At 41.7% G+C, this 17,550-nt stretch overlaps 1 protein-coding gene across 3 annotated transcripts; it reads right to left on the bottom strand.

Annotated features, from left to right (window-relative positions):
• Window positions 1-144: 144 nt before the first annotated feature.
• VDAC2 (voltage dependent anion channel 2) lies at window positions 145-15,675 on the bottom strand. 3 transcript variants are annotated; one of them, XM_022590966.2, is made up of 10 exons: window positions 15,499-15,675; window positions 15,012-15,066; window positions 13,853-13,921; window positions 12,932-12,981; window positions 9,655-9,807; window positions 9,506-9,558; window positions 8,316-8,543; window positions 6,851-7,001; window positions 4,107-4,164; window positions 145-535 (listed from the first exon to the last, which is right to left on the bottom strand). In XM_022590966.2, the coding sequence occupies exons 2-10, from the start codon at window positions 15,040-15,042 to the stop codon at window positions 444-446; spliced, it is 885 nt and encodes a 294-aa protein (XP_022446674.1). In that variant the 5' UTR covers window positions 15,043-15,066; window positions 15,499-15,675; the 3' UTR covers window positions 145-443. The 3 variants fall into 3 exon arrangements, with proteins under 3 accessions (XP_022446674.1, XP_022446673.1, XP_089753370.1); XM_022590965.2 differs by lacking the exon at window positions 15,499-15,675 and adding an exon at window positions 15,271-15,378; XM_089897244.1 differs by lacking the exons at window positions 15,012-15,066; window positions 15,499-15,675 and adding exons at window positions 14,302-14,310; window positions 14,546-14,627.
• Between the last annotated feature and the right edge of the window lie 1,875 nt (window positions 15,676-17,550).

The following is a 17,550-nucleotide window of genomic DNA, read 5'->3' as shown; positions in this document are numbered from 1 at the left end:
AATGTTTTGGGATACCAAAAGTAATTCTAATGATGGTTGAAATTAACAAAAAATTTTAACCTCATCTTAAAACATCCACTGATCCATCTCATTCAATGGCAATATTCAATGTTAAAAGAAACATAAAAACAAACATGCACACAATTGCACAGTTTTCATAAAGGTCTATTTCATTATTGGTGGGTAGCGCATTTAACAGTTAAATACATTTAAATAATGTATAGGTGACTGCACGACTGCAGCATTGGTAACTAGATAGATAACCAATTCAACTAGAAACCAGCTAACAAGTAACTGCCTAAATATTTAAAATACAGCTCTTGTTTAGATCATCCTTTGTTCTGATCACCTTCTTGGGGGGGGGGGGAGCCTGCTGGTCACACTGGAAATATATTAAGGCCAAATCTTCTGATGTCCATTCCCAGAGGTTTCTTTCAGCTGGATTAAGCCTCCAGCTCCAGGGCAAGCCCAAGTTTGTGGCCTCCAGCATTAATGCTCTTCCCATCTACCAGAGCAGACAGTGTAAGCTTCACACCTGTAAACAAAAGCAGACAACTATCAAGTGCCTGAAACACCTCATGGGAGTCTGCAGTCACGCCACAACCTGTCACTTTTCCTCAGCTTGTCAGATGACCTACTAGTGCCAGCCACCAGAGGGCGCTTGGAAGTATCTGAGACACCAGACAATTCATTGGCACATCCACAGTAAGGAAGGCATCAAGTCCCAGAGCATAAGAACTTCATAATAAAGCTCAAACAGCTCTGGAAAATACAATCATGTTCAATACACTATCCAGACTAAATGACAACCATAATTGGATCCTGGAAAGGAAAAGCTACAATTAAGAGACACTTTTGGGACAAGTGCAGAAATCCAAATATATACTATATATTAGGTATTATTTCAAACTGTTAATTCCCTTAGCTGTGAAAACAGTATTATAGTTATGATGTCTTTATAATGATGCAGTTAAAAATGTCTTACTCTCATGATATGTATGCTAGGGCTGATGTGTCTATGTGTTTGGAAAACGTATTTAAATAATTCATAAGGATATGTGGGGAAAAAAGAAAAGAAGGATTATGTATAGAGACATGGAGAGATAATAAAAACAAAATAAATGTTAGTAATTGGTCAACGTGGGGAAGGTATGAGTGTTCGTGGTACCATTCTTTTCTTTAGGTTTCAAAACAGTCAAAAAGTCTGGGGAAAAAGTTCCAAGTGCTTTAGAGCCTTGCTCTTCAACTGGTGGTTCAAGAACCAGCAACACTGGCATCACCTAAGAGCTTGTTAGAAAGTCAGAACCCCTCGCCCCAGACCTATGTATTTTAATAAGATTCCCAAGGTGATTCATGCACACACTGGTATTTGAGAAGTACTGCTCCAGAAAACACAGCAAGGCTCAAAAATACTATGTAAAGTAAATGAGACTATAGAGACCAAACAACCAAAGCAATGAGTGAACTATGATTGGAGAAATAAAAATTACTACAAGACATTTCAGGTACAAGTGAGGAAAGTAAATAGAGAATGGATATTAAGTAATAATATGGAATCACTGTTAACTTTCTCAGGTGTGATAACAGTATTGTGGTTATGCCGGACAATGTTCTTATTCTGAGGAGATGCATGCTGAAGCATTTAGGGAAATATCATGATAGCTGCAACTTCCAAACAGCCCACCATAAAAAAAAAAAGGAAAGGAATAAAAAACTGTGGCAAAAGGTAAACATGTGTTCACTGTACTTTCTGTCAATTCTTCTGTATGCTTGAAAGGTTTGGAAAAGAAGAAGCTGAATCTTGAGAAAAAAAAACGAGTTGGAGGAATCAGGCTCCCTGACTTCAAACTATACCACAAAGCTACAGTAATCAAGACAGTATGGTACTGGCACAAAAATAGAAATATAGATCAATGGTACAGGATAGAATGCCCAAAGATAAACCCACGCACATACTGACACCTAATTTATGACAAAGGAGGCAAGAACATACAGTGGAGAAAAGACAGCCTCTTCAATAAGTGGTGCTGGGAAAACTGGACAGCTACATGTAAAAGAATGAAGTTAGAACACTACCTAACACCATACACAAAAATAAACTCCAAATGGATTAAAGACTTGAATGTAAGACCAGACACTATAAAACTTTTAGAGGAAAAACACTCTTTGACATAAACCACAGCAAGATCTTTTTTGACCCACCTCCTAGAGTAACAGAAATAAAAACAAAAAGAAACAAATGGGACTTAATTAAACTTTTTGTGCAGCAAAGGAAACCATAAACAGGACAAAAAGACAACCCTCAGAATGGGAGAAAATATCTGCAATTGAAACAACAAAGGATTAACCTCAAAATATACAAACAGCTCATGGAGCTTAATATCAAAAAAACAAACAATCCAGTTAAAAAGTGAGCAGAAGAGGGCTTCCCTGGTGGCACAGTGGTTGAGAGCCCGCCTGCCGATGCAGGGGACACGGGTTCGTGCCCCAGTCCGGGAAGATCCCACATGCCATGGAGCAGCTGGGCCCGTGAGCCATGGCCGCTGAGCCTGCGTGTCCGGAGCCTGTGCTCCGTAACGGGAGAGGCCACAACAGTGAGAGGCCCGCGTACGGCAAAAAAAAAAAAAAAAAATGAGCAGAAGGCCTAAATAGACATTTCACCAAGGAAGACATACAGATGGCCAAGAGGCACATGAAAAGATGCTCAACACCACTAATTATTAGAGAAATGCAAATCAAAACTGCAATGAGGTATCACCTCACGCTGGTCAGAATGGCCATTATCAAAAGCTAGAAACAATCAATGCTGGAAAGGGTGTGGTGAGAAGGGAACCCTCTTGCACTGTTGGTGGGAATGTAAATTGATACAACCACTATGGAGGACAGTATGGAGGTTCCTTAAAAAACTAAAAATAGAACTACCATATGACCCAGCAATCCCACTACTGGGCATATACCCTGAGAAAACCAGACACATGCACCCCAATGTTCACTGCAAGCACCATTTACAATAGCCAGGACATAGAACCAACCTAGATGTCCATCGACAGATGAATGGATGAAGAAGATGTGGCACATATATACAATGGAATATTACTCAGTCATAAAAAGAAACGAAATTGAGTTATTTGCAGTGAGGTGGATGGACCTAGAGTCTGTCATACAGAGTGAAGTAAGTCAGAAAGAGAAAAACAAATACCATATGCTAAAGCATACATATGGAATCTTAAAAAAAAAGAAAAAATAGTACTGATGAACCTGGTTGCAGGGCAGGAATAAAGAGGTAGACATAAGAGAATGGACTTGATGACATGGGGTGGAAGGGCGAAGCTGGGACGAAGTGAGAGAAGTTTCAACATACATACACTACCAAATGTAAAATAGTTGGCTGGTGGGAAGCAGCAGCATAGCACAGGGAGATCGGCTCAGTGCTCTGTGATGACCTAGAGGGGTGGGATAGGGAGGATGGGAGGGAGGCTCAAGAGGGAGGGGATATAGGGAGATATGTATGCATATGGCTGATTCGCTTTGTTGTGCAACAGAAACTAACATGGTATTATGAAGAAATTATACTCCAAGAAAGATCTATTTAAAAAAAAATCTAACAGTCTGTTTTCTAAAGTGGCTGTAATATTTTATGTGCATGCCAGCACTGTATGAGGGCTCTAACTTCTCCCTATCTTCATCTACACTTGTTATTTTCTAATGATTTATTATATCCATTCTAGTGGGTAGAAGTGGTATTTCATTGTGGTTTTAATTTACAGTTACTTAATGACTAATAGACACTGAGCACCTTTTCCTGTGCTAATTAGCTATTTGTATGTCTTCATATAAATGTCTCTGCAAGTCTTTTGCCATCTTTTGATTGGGTTGTTTGTCATAGTTATTAATGAGTTTTAAGAGTTCTTTACATGTTATGGGTATAAGTCCTTTGTATGATTTGCAAACATTTTTCTCAGTCTATGGTATGTCTTTTCATTCTCTTAATACTGCCTTTTGAAGCATAAACTCAAAAGTTTCCATTTAAAAAATAAATAAATAAAAAGAAGCTGAGAAATGAAACTAATTTTGAAACCACTATCAGAACAATCCTTAATACTTACCAGGCCTCAGAGTCTGAGTGTAGCCCACTCCAATTAAACTAGAATTGTTGACTTTTGCCTAAGATAAAATGCAAAAACAAATGTAAGACAAATTTTTGAATGGAGAGACAAAGCCCCTGGGTGTTTCCCTATCATACAATTATGACGCATTCACTTTTCCACAAGAGTTAATAAAATTTAATATTGTATTAAGGTAAGCAAAAACTAGGTGCCACTTAATCCTCATCCACTAAATTCAAATTGTCAGCAGGACACAAAACTCTTGCAATCTTTTGGGATGTGTCCACAGACCCCTAACTGTCCATATAGCACAAAAGCCTAAGCGCTCTCATAAAAACTGTCCTTGTTGAGTCTAATCTAGCACATAAGACCATACCAGAATGTGGGTAATGGAAGTTCACCAGGCTCACTAACTACATGACATTGACACACACACAACCCTCAAAGTATGGCATGTGTACGTATAGTTTAAATTTGTGACTACGACACTACTTTCAGGGGTATTCCTAAAGAATCTAAACCATACATGTTCTAAATCTCCAAATGACAAGCACTTCCTCTGAAGAAAGAGACTGACTACAACTCCTTCACCTCACTTTCTCACACCTCTCATTAATGCCCTTGAGTCCTGGCTGTATATAACTAGACGGTGCTTAAGAAGGCGTTCCAAAGGGGCATCATTTACCAATCCAGACCCCTTCCCTCCTTGTACAATTCTACTATTTTAGGATTTTAGTCACAGACTTTCTAGGGCTGGAAGGAATCCTGGAGAGGAAGACATGGTCAGGAGAAGCTTCGAGCTCCATTCTCTCCCACTACTGACATCACTTAAGCCATACCAGAGGCCTAAGGCTCTAAATGGGGGCATCTCACCCTGCCCTCCATGGCCTAGGTTGCCTAGTCAGGTAACTTTGCTCTTCAGCATTTTGAGTGCTATGGTAATAAAAAGGTAACAAACAGCCTCTGGGATCAAAACAGACTTGGGGGCTTCCCTGGTGGCGCAGTGGTTGAGAGTCTGCCTGCCGATATGGGGGAAACGGGTTCGTGCCCCGGTCCAGGAAGATCCCACATGCCGCGGAGCGGCTGGGCCCGTGAGCCTGCGCGTCCGGAGCCTGTGCTCCATAACGGGAGAGGCCACAACAGTGAGAGGCCCGCGTACTGCAAAAAAAAAAAAAACAGACTTGGAAATGATTCGATGTCTACACTCTTTTGTAATATATATCAAAACAGCCCAATTGAGAGAGAAATGATCCAACTATACAGGCAAAAGTCACAGAAACAAAACTTGTATTCACTTGGCACTACAGCCAAGTCTTCATGAGCCACCAATGACCATGTGAGTTATTTGTCTAAGGAAGAAATGCCCCACTAGTAACCATCTTTTGCCAAACAAATTAAGAGCCCCAAACAATAAAATAGCTCCTACTATTTTAGGAGTCAACCATGAAACTAATGGAGCATTATGCAATGCTTCCGGGGTAATGCTTGATTAGGGTAACAGCAGCACTGCTTAGGTGGACCATGCTAAATATTCTATAGTTTTCCAAACTAATCCCCAGAAGTCACTCACTGGCACACAGGTCCCAAGCTGCCTTCCCATTTTAGACTGTGAGAGAGCTGCATCTTCTGCTGGCATTAAACCTGTGATGGTGCCATAGACATATATTTGAAGAGAATAGCAATGTAGCTACCACAGCACACTGTGCTGTGTGAATCCTGAGGATTTTACTGCTACAGTGTAGTCAGAAATAGAGAAGGGAAAAATACATGAATCACTGCCTTGCCAACAGGAAAAGCATTCCGGGTGCTTCTCATTCTCTCTGATTACAACTCTGCTAAGCTAAAACAAGAATGGGGCTAAAACTTAACTGCCTAAATTATCAAAACATATCGTCCTCAGGAATGAAGATGACTTTATGTAACAGAAATAACTCTCACGGAAGGTTTAACTCTTTCATTCTAGTACATACGGTACCTGACCTGTAAGCAACTAACACACAGGAAGAGCTGCTGATCTGCCTGAAACTGGAGCCAGCGCTCTATACCCTCAGACACTGTACTCCCTCCTACCACAATCCACTATGACTGAAGGAAGAAATAGCAGAAAGAGTATAAGGACAGGACTAGGGTGGCCATGCAACCCAACCAACCCACGATAGAGGGGAGGGAGTTCCTGGGATGCAGGACTTTCAGTGCTAAAGTTGGGATAGTCCCAGGCAAAGCAGGATGAGCTACCTAGTCACCCTAGACAGAAGGGAAATCAAAAGACATGCAAGTCCAGTCCTGGCCCTACTGTGGTCTACGTCATTCCTCTCTCCAAGCTTTGGTTTCTTCACTTGCAAAACAGCATGTGTACCACTGGCTGCTCAGATCAAATCTGAAGATATTTTGTAAACCATTAAAGACAAACACAAAGTAACAAAGTACTATTACCTTCCAACCAGAATGAGAACTGCCCAGGGCCCAAAATACTGGCTTCCCTGGGCTTGGACAGGCTTGGCCCTCATAGTTATTATCTACACTACTTGTACAACTTTTGAAGTTAATTTAAACAAACTCCTGTGGCCTGGATAGCAAACATCTCTGTCTCAACAAAAAAAAGCAGCATTCCCGAGTTCTAGTCCCAATCTGTGTGTAAACTGGGAATTGTGTGAACCACAATTCAAATATTCAACACAATCCAATATACCCAAAGATTAAGTCCCACAACCAAAATCCCATTCTAAGCCCACAGCAGTACTCACAGAAATGGAAGCAGTGGGATCCAACTGATATTTAGCTGCAATGCCAAAGCGAGTACAGTTGGTTCCTGATGTCCAAGCAAGGTTTACTGAAGTGTCAAGATCTTCACATACTTTCTGATAAATTGATCCTCCAAATTCTGTCCCATCATTGCTATAAGATATTTTAAATTAGTCAACCTAGACTAGACAATGTAATAATGTCTAAGGCACAAGGCTGATACTGTAGCATTACATTTAAATAAAAGCCATTGCTTACATGGGTCTCTAGTGTTCCACTGAAAACTTTAGTTTTAAAAGGTCTTTTCGGGGCTTCCCTGGTGGCGCAGTGGTTAAGAATCCATCTGCCAATGCAAGGGACGTGGGTTCGAGCCCTGGTCCAGGAAGATCCCACATGCTGCGGAGCAACCAAGCCCATACGCCACAACTACTGAGCCTGCACTCTAGAGCCCACACACCTAGAGCCTGTGCGCCGCAAAAGGAGAAGCCACCGTGATGAGAAGCTCGCGCACTGAAACGAAGAGCAGCCCCCGCTCACCGCAATTAGAGAAAGCCCACGCACAGCAACGAAGACCCAACACAGCCAAAACTAAATAAATAAAAAAAATTTTTTTAATGTCATCAAAGGACTTTTCCCAACTTATGTCCAAAAACAGGGATTGGTCAAATCAATCATGGTATATCTATAAAAATTATCATGCAGACACTAACCATCACTAAGAATACATAATGCTATAGGAAAATGATCAAAATGTATTAAGGTGGGGGGAGAAGGTTAAAAACAGCCTTTTTGGTATGTATTTTATATACACACATATAAAAAGATGAAACACCGAAGCATTAACAATTAACAAAAATTATATGTCTAGACGGTGGGATTATGAAACATTTTTGTTTTCTTCTTTGTACTTCTGTTATATACCAATGCATCATTTTTATAAGGGAAAAAATTCTTTTTAAGTCCTTGCTACATATACATTTAATTTGGGTTAGGTAAAAACTCTATACATTTTAGGTAATCCTATCAAATGAGCACCTCACACATCACAAACAATGAAGTCAAATGAATGCACATAGAGTTTGACAATGTCTTAGCCTTTTTTTTTTTGGCCATACCATGCAGCTTGTGGAATCTCAGTTCCCTGACCGGGGACAGAACCCGGGCCACGGCAGTGAAAGTTCCAAATCCTAACCACTAAACCACCAAGGAACTCCCATCTTAGCCTCTTCTAAAAATCCAAAGCACATCAAGCCTCATGTGAAATGAACATTTACTCTCTCAGCACCAAAACTCAGACTAATGATTTTTACTGTACACTTCTGAAGGGCATTCTAGAAATGCCCAAGGATGATCTTTTTATGTTAAGAGAATTCCTTTAGGTTGTACTTAGACTCACAGGAAATGACAGGAGACATCAATACCACTTTGAGGTCCTACATCATAATATCCCACAAAAGAAATACTCACACATTAGTGTGTAGCTGGAAGTCCCCAGTCCTGTAGCCCACTGCAAAGTTATTTCTTGTCAGCTTTGATTTTGCACTGTCAAAGGTCATCTGGTACCCAGCAAGCCAGCCCTCATAACCAAAGACTGCTGAACCGTGGATTGCAGGTCCAGCAAAATCAAAGTCAACATCACAACCAAGGTTTATACATTCCCTCTTGTAAGAAGACTTGATTTTACCACTTTTCTTTCTGGAAAAAGAACAAACTGTCTTAAAACTGATGTCAGTGGGAAAGATTTACAGACATAACTTCTGCATAGAGGGCACAAAACAGATTTAAATGAACCTCACTGTAACTGGTGAGTACAGGCACACTTCATTGTTTTACTGCAGTTCACTTTACTGTGTTTCCCTCCCCCCGCACCTGTTTGTAGCAGGATTTGTAGCAATTGAGGGTTTGTAGCAATCCTGCACCAAGCAAATCTGTTTGGGTGTTTTTTTCCAACAGCATTTGTTCACTTTGTGTTGCTGTTGTCACATTTTAGTAGTTCTCATAATATTTCAAACTTTATTATTATTATTATATTTGTTACAGTGATCTGTGGTCACTGATCTTCTGATGTTACTACTACGACTTGGTGAAGGCTCAGATGATCGTTGGTATATTTTAGAAATAAAGTATTTTTTAATTAAGGTATGTACGTTGTTTTTTCCCCCAACATAATGCTACTGCACACTTAACAGACAACAGTATAGTGTAAACATAACTTTTATATGCACTGGGAAACCAAAAAATCCGTATGAGTCGCTTTTTTACAATATTCACTTTATTGCAGTGGTTTGGAACCAAACCTGCAATATCTCCAAGGTATGCCTGTATAAGAGGTAGCAAGATAATCATAAGAGGTAAAAAAAAATATATGGCTCAATGAACTAAAAGGCACAAGGGGCGACTGGACCACCACCACCATAGGAAGACTGCTTTGCAGAATTGGTTATCAGTCACAAAAGCCTATAAAAAACATGTTAGGTACCCAAGTTAGTGTCACAATAAGAGGCAAATATTTGAAGGCAAGTCAACAACCATACTGCTCATGCTCCAAAGGCAGAAACAGAAATTCACCACCTCAAGGCACCTGAATGTGCACCTTTCTTAAATATACCAAAGAAGAATGCTTTTCAATTTAAAGCAGACAAAAATGCCATGCTTACCCCGTGTTTGGTGAAAAGGTGGTATCAAATGTCAGTTTCAAACCTTGACAAATCTATTTTGAGAGAAAAAGAATTTGTTTTCAGCTTTATTTCTTTTTTGAAATACAAAAATAAAATACTTAATACTACAGCACATTTTCAAATGTTACCTGGTCTTCAATAGCGATTTCTGTTCCCAGAGTATTATCAGTGTTCCACTTTTCTGTGAAAGTCAGACCATACTCACACCATTTATATTTGGTCTCCAAGGTCCCGGTAACTTTACCAGTGTCTGTATTAGATGAACCAGATGTTGAGAATTCCTAAGAAGACAAGACAAACTTCAGGAACTTTCTCGTAAGCCTAGAAGAATCCACTTCCTAATTTACACACACACACACACACACAAACGCCACTGAAACACAATAATTTCACTAATCCTCTTTTTTCTAGCTTCCCAAACACTCCTACCCTCTGCTACTGAGTATATACAAGAGTGACAAATTAGCCTGTAAGTTACTGACTACATCTTACTACTGCTGACATCTCCAACCAATGGATCAAAATTTACTTGTATCTGATTCTCAAGTGAACAACAAACTATACAACTTTTAAGGAAACTTCTGCTAAGGTGATTTTATTTGGGATTCAAAAAAAAATCAGTGGGGGAGGGTGGATGTTTTAGTACTGCTTCCAATCTGCCTGATATTGAATGAGACACGAAATAGGTCAGTATGGCTAATCACAGACCCCCTTCATTAAAATCTGAGTTTATACACAATTTACTATGAAATGGTTCCTGAAAATCCTTAAAAGGAAAGCACCCCACTGTAAGAATCTATGCCACAAACAAAAGATTTTTTTTTTAATTCTTTGGTAACCTCAATATTCTGTTTCTGACATAAAGAGTCTTCATCAGGTTTAATGCCTTCCCAACCATCTTTACATTCTCATTAAAAAAAAAGGGGGGGGGAGGGAAATTATAGGAGATTTACTCTATAACTGGTTTATATCATGCATAATATAAACTATACTCTGTACAACAGATGATATTAGTAGAAAAAACAACCTATGCAGTGATCAATTTGAAGTGTACTATATAATCTTATGTTTGTAGCAAATATAAATAACTTGCCAATCCCTAATTGCACACCAACTGAAAAGGAAGGCATAATATGGAGAGGGCTTATCTGAAATTCAAAATCTGCTACAGATAATCCAGAAATCTAACCTTTCAGAGCTTAGTATACAGGCAAGCAACTGAAATCTTCCAAGATAAAATGTTAAAAATGCCCTTTGAGGGTTCTGATCTGACTGCTAATGATGGTTATACTCTTAAGGCCATTGGAAAGCCAAGTTTAAAGATGGCTGATCTGAACTAATAAAGAAAAGCCTTCGACCTGAAATTGTGATACCTGCAGAATGAGGAAATACCAAAAACTCTATCAAAAGGAGAAAAGACCAATCATCCTTCACTTAGAAAACAGAGCATTTGTGTAACTATCGCTCTGCCGTGAAACAGACTCAATTCTTTAGGTCTTATATACAATCTCCTGAAATTAGATGCTTTCAGTAACAGAAATTTCAAGTCAAAGCTTGGCACTCATGCCCATACTAAAAAGCACCAAATTGTGTTAGGGAAGAACACTGGATATGAAATTAGGAGTCCTGACATCCAGTTCTGGCTGGCATTTACTAAATGATAACACTGAGGAAGACACTTCTCTGGGTCTCAGTTACCTCAACTGTAATAACAAAACTTACTTCTGGAGGATTAAATTGGACTAAGACTTTGAAAGCTTTGCACATTTTCACATGCTCTACACAACAGGAATGCATTACTAAAACAATATAATATATATGGAGCCTGTTCTAACAGATAATTGAAATGCAAATGTGTATGAGTAGCTATTTTTAGTCCTGAGTGACAATGATTAATGATTCTTAAGGCCCCACCCACTGCCACCCATCAGCCCACAGGCTGAGCCAGCTTATATACACGCCAAGTACATGCCAAGGAGTCCTCAAGACACAAAACCAAGAAGATCACACTGTGATCTGGGACCAGAATTGGGTCAGATGATACCACTGGTGGAGCTTATACCCTCCCTTTTACTCCGCACCAAGACATTTAGGCTTCTACCTTCTGCAGTGGCCCAGACATCGTTGCAGTTCAGGTGAGAAATGCGACTGCGACTATTTGGGGCCAGGGACATATTACAAGATCAGTACCATGTTCTTGAATTACATACATTAAATGCAAATTAAAACATACTATATCTAATCAAGCTCTTATATATCCTTCATGTTCTTAAGCTTAATTTTATAAAATTCCTATCCACAATAAGCCTTTCCTTTCCAACAAAGATTTTGATTTATCAAACAATCTAGTACTACATATACTGCTCTGACTGTTCCCTACTTTAAAGTTTATTTTGTCTCTCCAGCCAGCAAGCAAGCTTTTTAAACACAAGAATTGAGTCTTCTACTTTTAGAAGGCCTTTTGTGTTTCAGCAAATACACAGCAAGTGGTTTATAAGGGGCAATAGGTTAAGAGAGGGAACACAAAACAAACACTAAGTCACTGCTCTGTAACCTGTTATCTTGAGCAAGTAAGTCACTCAACCACACTAAATACTCAGGCTTCCTTTCAGACCAAAGAAACCAAAAAACAGATGCGACCAATATAAAACCCCAGAAATCCAAGTCTAGGCATTGAGAAACTACAAAATGATTAATTTAAATAAACACCAGTTATATGCACTAAGGGAGTTAACAACTGTAGGAAGAATTTATCAAAATAACCAATAATATTCAATATGCACACACTATACCCATCCCCAAAACAATCCCCAAACAAAAACTTTTAGAAGAAAAAAATTACACAAAATTAAATTTTACTTTACTCTCTTTGAGGGAGTTTGTTAGGCAAGATCAAGACATCCAAATATCAAAATAGTAACCTCTTTAAAAATACTCAAATTTAGGACTCTCTAAATTCACAAAATACAAGTGGAAATCTTCCCCAAGGCGGGCTGCTAGAATATGACCATTACATAAACGATTAGTACACTCAAATTAAGTTACTGAATATTTTTATGCCCAGAACTCTTAATGTTTTCCAAAGGCATTAAAAGAAGGTGTTACAAAAAAGTATAACAGGTTCCCTGCCTTTAAGCTTGCAACCTTACTGAGTAAACAGAATCCCACATGACCAGTGTCTTTCCCGAGTTCCTCGTGCATACAAAGTAATATGGCAAAAGACCACATGAAAATCAGAAATCATATCCAAAGCCAAAATAATCAAGATAAAATTCCCTTAAAACGAAATTATCTTTTGCCCCTTCTTTAAGATAAAATGGGTAGACATCTTTCAGTTATGACTATTTTATGGGTTGAAAAATTGTATAAAGGCTCGTCAGAACTTATCAAATAACTAACACTCACCACGCCACTGCATGACTTTGTTTTCACATCCAGTTTCACCAACCCAAAACCTTCAAGTAGAGAGCAAAAAAGAACAAAATGATCTTTTTGTATAAAAGATGCATACCAACAGCTGACTACATTTAAAAAAACAAAAACCAGAAACATTTCACATATTCAGAGGGGGATAAAAATGTGTGTTGATATACAATATTTAAATGAAAACAAATTAAATTATTCTATGTAAACTAACATGTAAAGGACAGAACATCTCTATGAAGCTTTCCTAGTATGTTGGTGTGTATTTGGCACCCACCCTCAAAAACAGCTTCCAAATCATCTTATCAAAACATTTATTAAAACATGCTTTTCAAACCTAAACATCAGATCAGAAAATCAATTCAAATTAAAGATCAGAATAGTCAATAGTTTATTATGATACAGGGATTTAGAACATTTATCTCAAAGGCATACCTCGCTTTGGAATTAATAATCTGAACAACTGGGGAAATAATCTAAAGGATAGGGAGGGTGGGGTGTGGAACAAAATCTTTAACAAAACCCAAATTTATTTGCAGAAACCCATAACCGTTTATGAGTCACCACCATAAAAGCAAAAACAGTAAAACATGGTAATTCTAGTCAACCAAGGCCTAAACTATATCCGAAGGAAATGAAAGCACAATTGTTTTTTTTCTTAAAGGTAAATTCCCTGAACTAAAGTATGAAAAAAAGGAGGAAATTGGGATGGAGGGAGGAAATGTGGGATGGAGGGAAATGTGGATTGTTACAGTACTCTTTTAAAAGAAATGTTATCTTAAATGTAGCTAACAGAAGAATTACTGCAGCAAGATATTTACAATCTGAAGAAATTACTAATTCACTAAGCAGTCCAAACACACATTTTCACTTCAGATCTAAAATTTTTAAAACAGTTCTTACCAAATCCTTTGTTGAATATATCTCTGGCAGCTTTGCCAAGGTCAGCATATGATGGAGGAATACACATTGCTGGTGGGAAGAAACATTCCAGTGTTAACGTCCCTGTTCTCCCACACAGTCTGTCCAAGAGCTAGCTTATGGCCCACTGCTACCTTTCAATCCAAGCAGTCCAACTTAGTTTTGATACCACTAGAATCTATAATAACACTGTAGTCTAGTATGATCCATGAAGGAGGTATCAGCACCAAAGGCTTATTTCTAAAATAGACAATCACAGTTAAGTGTTTATACAAACTTGGGAAATTCCCTCCAAAATATATAAAAATATTTTCTATTCCTAAATTTACACAGTGCCTGTAGCCTCACTTCCTAGGATGAGACTAGTACAAAGAATCAAACACATACACACGTATATATCTGTACATACAGATATACCTGCCAAAATTCACTGGAATGTGCTGATTTAACCAAATGAGATAAGATTAAAAACTAAGACAAGTCCCTCTCCCCCCTATTCAACCTTTAGTATCCTCACGGAGATCAAAACCAATATTCCGAAGTAGAAAGAGAAAGATAGGTCATACTTCTGAAACTTAAATATTGAAACATAAAAAAAAAATACAGCCATTTATGTTTCACTCAAGCGCCTACATCAACTAAATATCAAATGCACTTTAAACATATTAGTATGACACTCAAGTCCTCGGCCCACGCTGTGAGGCTTAAGGGCAAGCAATCTGAGGTCGTTACACCAGCTCATTCATCCTACATAGCACGTCCACGCCCTTAGGAGCACATGTAATGAATGACCTTGCGCCCTCACACGGGGGGTTACTACTTCCTCTAAAAACGTGACCGATCCAATCCTGCAAAAGCTGAACCCGATAATTAATAACTTTCTGCTTCTCAGTTCGTCAAAGCTGAACGTGAATGCGTCCACAGACCAGCTCCCCAGGCCTAGTCAGTCCCCCTATCCGAGATCCAACCACCCAGCCCCTCCTCCGCAAAGCCAGGGAAGTCAGACGGTGGAGTGGCTACCGAAAGGGGCGAACTTCCAAGCCCTTGAAGACAGAGGGGGAAAGAAGCTGCGGTTTTCTGGTCGGGAGGCTTCGGCTGCCCAGACACCGCCGCCCCATCCCGCAGAGATCGCTCTACTTACGCCGCGGGCAGGTCTGTCCGGAGGTCGCCATGGCGAGGCCGCGAGGAGAGGTGATCTGAGGGAGGGACAAGAAGTGCGGTCAGCGGGGCTCAGAGGCGAATCAAGGGACCAGAAGGGGGTCTCAGACAGAGGGGAGAGGGGCCGCAGGGCAGCGCGGCCATCTTAGGGAGTCGGGGCCGACCCCGAGTCCGGCTCAGGCGTCCTGCTTGGCCGCCGGGGCCTAGGCCCCAAGGTCCGAGTGAGGCGTGCGCGGCGGTACCTGCTGGTCTCCGGGGGGGAGGGGGAGGCACCGCTGCCGCTCCGCTAGCAGCTGAGGCCGCTCGGCTAGCTCTGCGTCCCGCTGCAGCTGCCGCGGCTGGAGGGCGAAGTGAAGGAGACACCGTTCCGCCCGCCGCAACCCTGTCCTCCCCCCGCCAGGACCCTGCCGCTGCCCCTGGGGCTGCCCACCGCGCCTGTCCCTGCAGCGCCGCCCGCTGCTCACTCCAACCTGCTCCGAAACGGCCACGTGTTCCGAGAGCACCGCTGCCCACGGGGTGAGCTCCCTCAGTCCCTCGGCAGGGGCAGGAAAAGCAGAAGCTGCCGGACCTCAAGTCAGGCAGCTACGAGGGCAGCCCCTGAGGCGAGGGGGCGGGGAACGGCGGAGGCAGCGTGGAGGGGAACGCGCGGGCGAGGGATGGGGCAGAGGCCCCGCGCGCGCTCGTCACGGGCGGGGCGGGGCTTCAGGCGCGTGCCTGCGCGGGGCTCGGCGCGACTGGGCGCGGCTGAGCGCGCCGCCGCGCACCCCGGGTCAAGTACTTCTCTCCAACTCCCTTCGGAGAGTTTCGCACACCCTGCAGAGCCAATCCCCAAGTCTAGGAGGGAGTCAGCTGAGCGTTACCCCTTCTACACTGAGCAAGTGCAGCGTGCGCTTCTGAAAGACTGTCTCTCTCTCCTGGCCCAGGGAGAAACGAGTGGGGCACAGAGACGCACCTCCCGCCCCTTGCGCACTCCCTCCTTCGTCCGCCTCCCACCACCGTGTAATCGCCATGCAGGGCGGGACTTGACCTGAGAGTCTCTCTTGGGTTGCCGCTCCCTGAACAGACGAGCACGTCTCAGGGTGCCCCGCCTTGCCCCGCACGCCCCCCTTCCCCGGCTCACGCCCTAGGGTTCCTTTTCTGACGCCTCCGTCTCGCTTAGAGGTGGGACTGCTTTACACACTCAGGGAACTGGAGCTTAGTGAGTCAAGCCTGCTAGAAAATTTAGGAATCATGCTGACCAAGCATTAGAATGCTGCACTCAAGTTCCCTGGGTATGCAGGAAGAGTGAGGGAGCCAAGGGAATAAGAAAAAGTGAGGCGTCTACTGAGATGGAAATAGAGTCAATTTAGGCTCCGGAATCGATCGCCAATTATCAGCAATTTATCCCCTTTGTACCCCAGTTTCTTTATTTATAGGTTTAAATGGGATGAAGTGGTCTTTAATAACCATTTGGCCATAGACTATGCGCAAAGCCTTTTGACCCCTGACTCTGGCTCTGAAAGCCACCTCAGCTCAAATGCTGACAAGGTTCCATCTCCTAAACCAGGAAAAAAGGATAGCTAGACAGGCTTCCACAATGCAAAGCCGGATTAAAGCTGCAGCCTGGTGGATTTCCCTCCCACGAGCAAACCCAGCCAGCAATCTTGCCTAGTCATGGTTGGGATTAGTCATTGCAAAGGGTTAGAAGAAGGGAAGAGCCTTTGCTCTTAAAAGTTCAAGCACCAGAAGCACTGATAAATTCCTTCATTCAAGCTCAGACAGATTGGTCTGAAATCAGTCTGGTTCCACAGGGGACTGGTCTGCTCTGGCCATGTCTGATGCTACTGTGAGGCTAATGGCAGAGAATGCCATCCCATCACAACTGCAGCATAATATACCACCTCCCAGAAAAACCTAGACTCTGCTCAGCCACCTTCATTACCTGCATTAGGGCTTAACACCCTGTGAACTATCTAGCATTTTTAACCCCCAGAGAATTTCACTGTGCCACAGAACACAGATCTGAGCCTTCACCCTCTACAACTCCAAGGAATGTACACAATATCTAATAACCAGCAGCAGAATCATGGCAATTTATTTCAAAGTTGGATTCAGTAAATATATCTGAGTGCTTACCTCCAAAGCCCTTTAGACCGAAACATCATTAGTAGCAGCCACCGCTTATAAAGCAACTACCTTGTGTCACCCACAAGGGAAGCAAAGTCCATTCAGACACAGCTCTTGCTCTCAAGGCACTTACAGTCAAGCATGTGGAGAGGTGTCAAGAATTGGGAAGAGTCCAAGATTTTCCCTATGTGCAAGCTAGCAAGTTAGCCTGCCACAGTTTCATAGGTTCATAGATGCTGGCAGAAGACATGAAACTTGAAGGTCAGACAAAGGACTTTATTATGTATGGCTCAGCAGGCAGCTATAAGCTTCATGTTCACATCAGTTCCCCTTGCCCTCTGTGTTCCACAGGGGTGATGCAGAGCACCCTAGGTAGAAACTGCACACCATGCATTAGCGTCACAGCTGAGGAATCC

The sequence above is a fragment of the Delphinapterus leucas genome, chromosome 16, assembly GCF_059928025.1.
Source record: "Delphinapterus leucas isolate spDelLeu-1000000601 "Yukka" chromosome 16, BTC_Dleu_Yukka2, whole genome shotgun sequence".
NCBI lineage: Eukaryota > Metazoa > Chordata > Mammalia > Artiodactyla > Monodontidae > Delphinapterus > Delphinapterus leucas.
The sequence above is the reverse complement of the archived record's forward strand: the minus strand, read 5'-3'. Positions and strand labels throughout refer to the sequence as shown.

What these genes read in the sequence shown, in the direction of transcription:
- VDAC2 (XM_089897244.1), bottom strand. Translation starts at nt 14,612, where the DNA reads ATGAGCTGGTGTAACGACCTCAGATTGCTTGCCCTTAAGCCTCACAGC. An exon ending in CAAAGTCATGCAGTGGCGTG is followed by an intron (nt 9,808 to 12,931) that starts GTGAGTGTTAGT and finishes TTGTCTTCTTAG; the next exon opens with GAATTCTCAACATCTGGTTC. An exon ending in ATCCCACTGCTTCCATTTCT is followed by an intron (nt 4,165 to 6,850) that starts GTGAGTACTGCT and finishes ATTTTATCTTAG; the next exon opens with GCAAAAGTCAACAATTCTAG.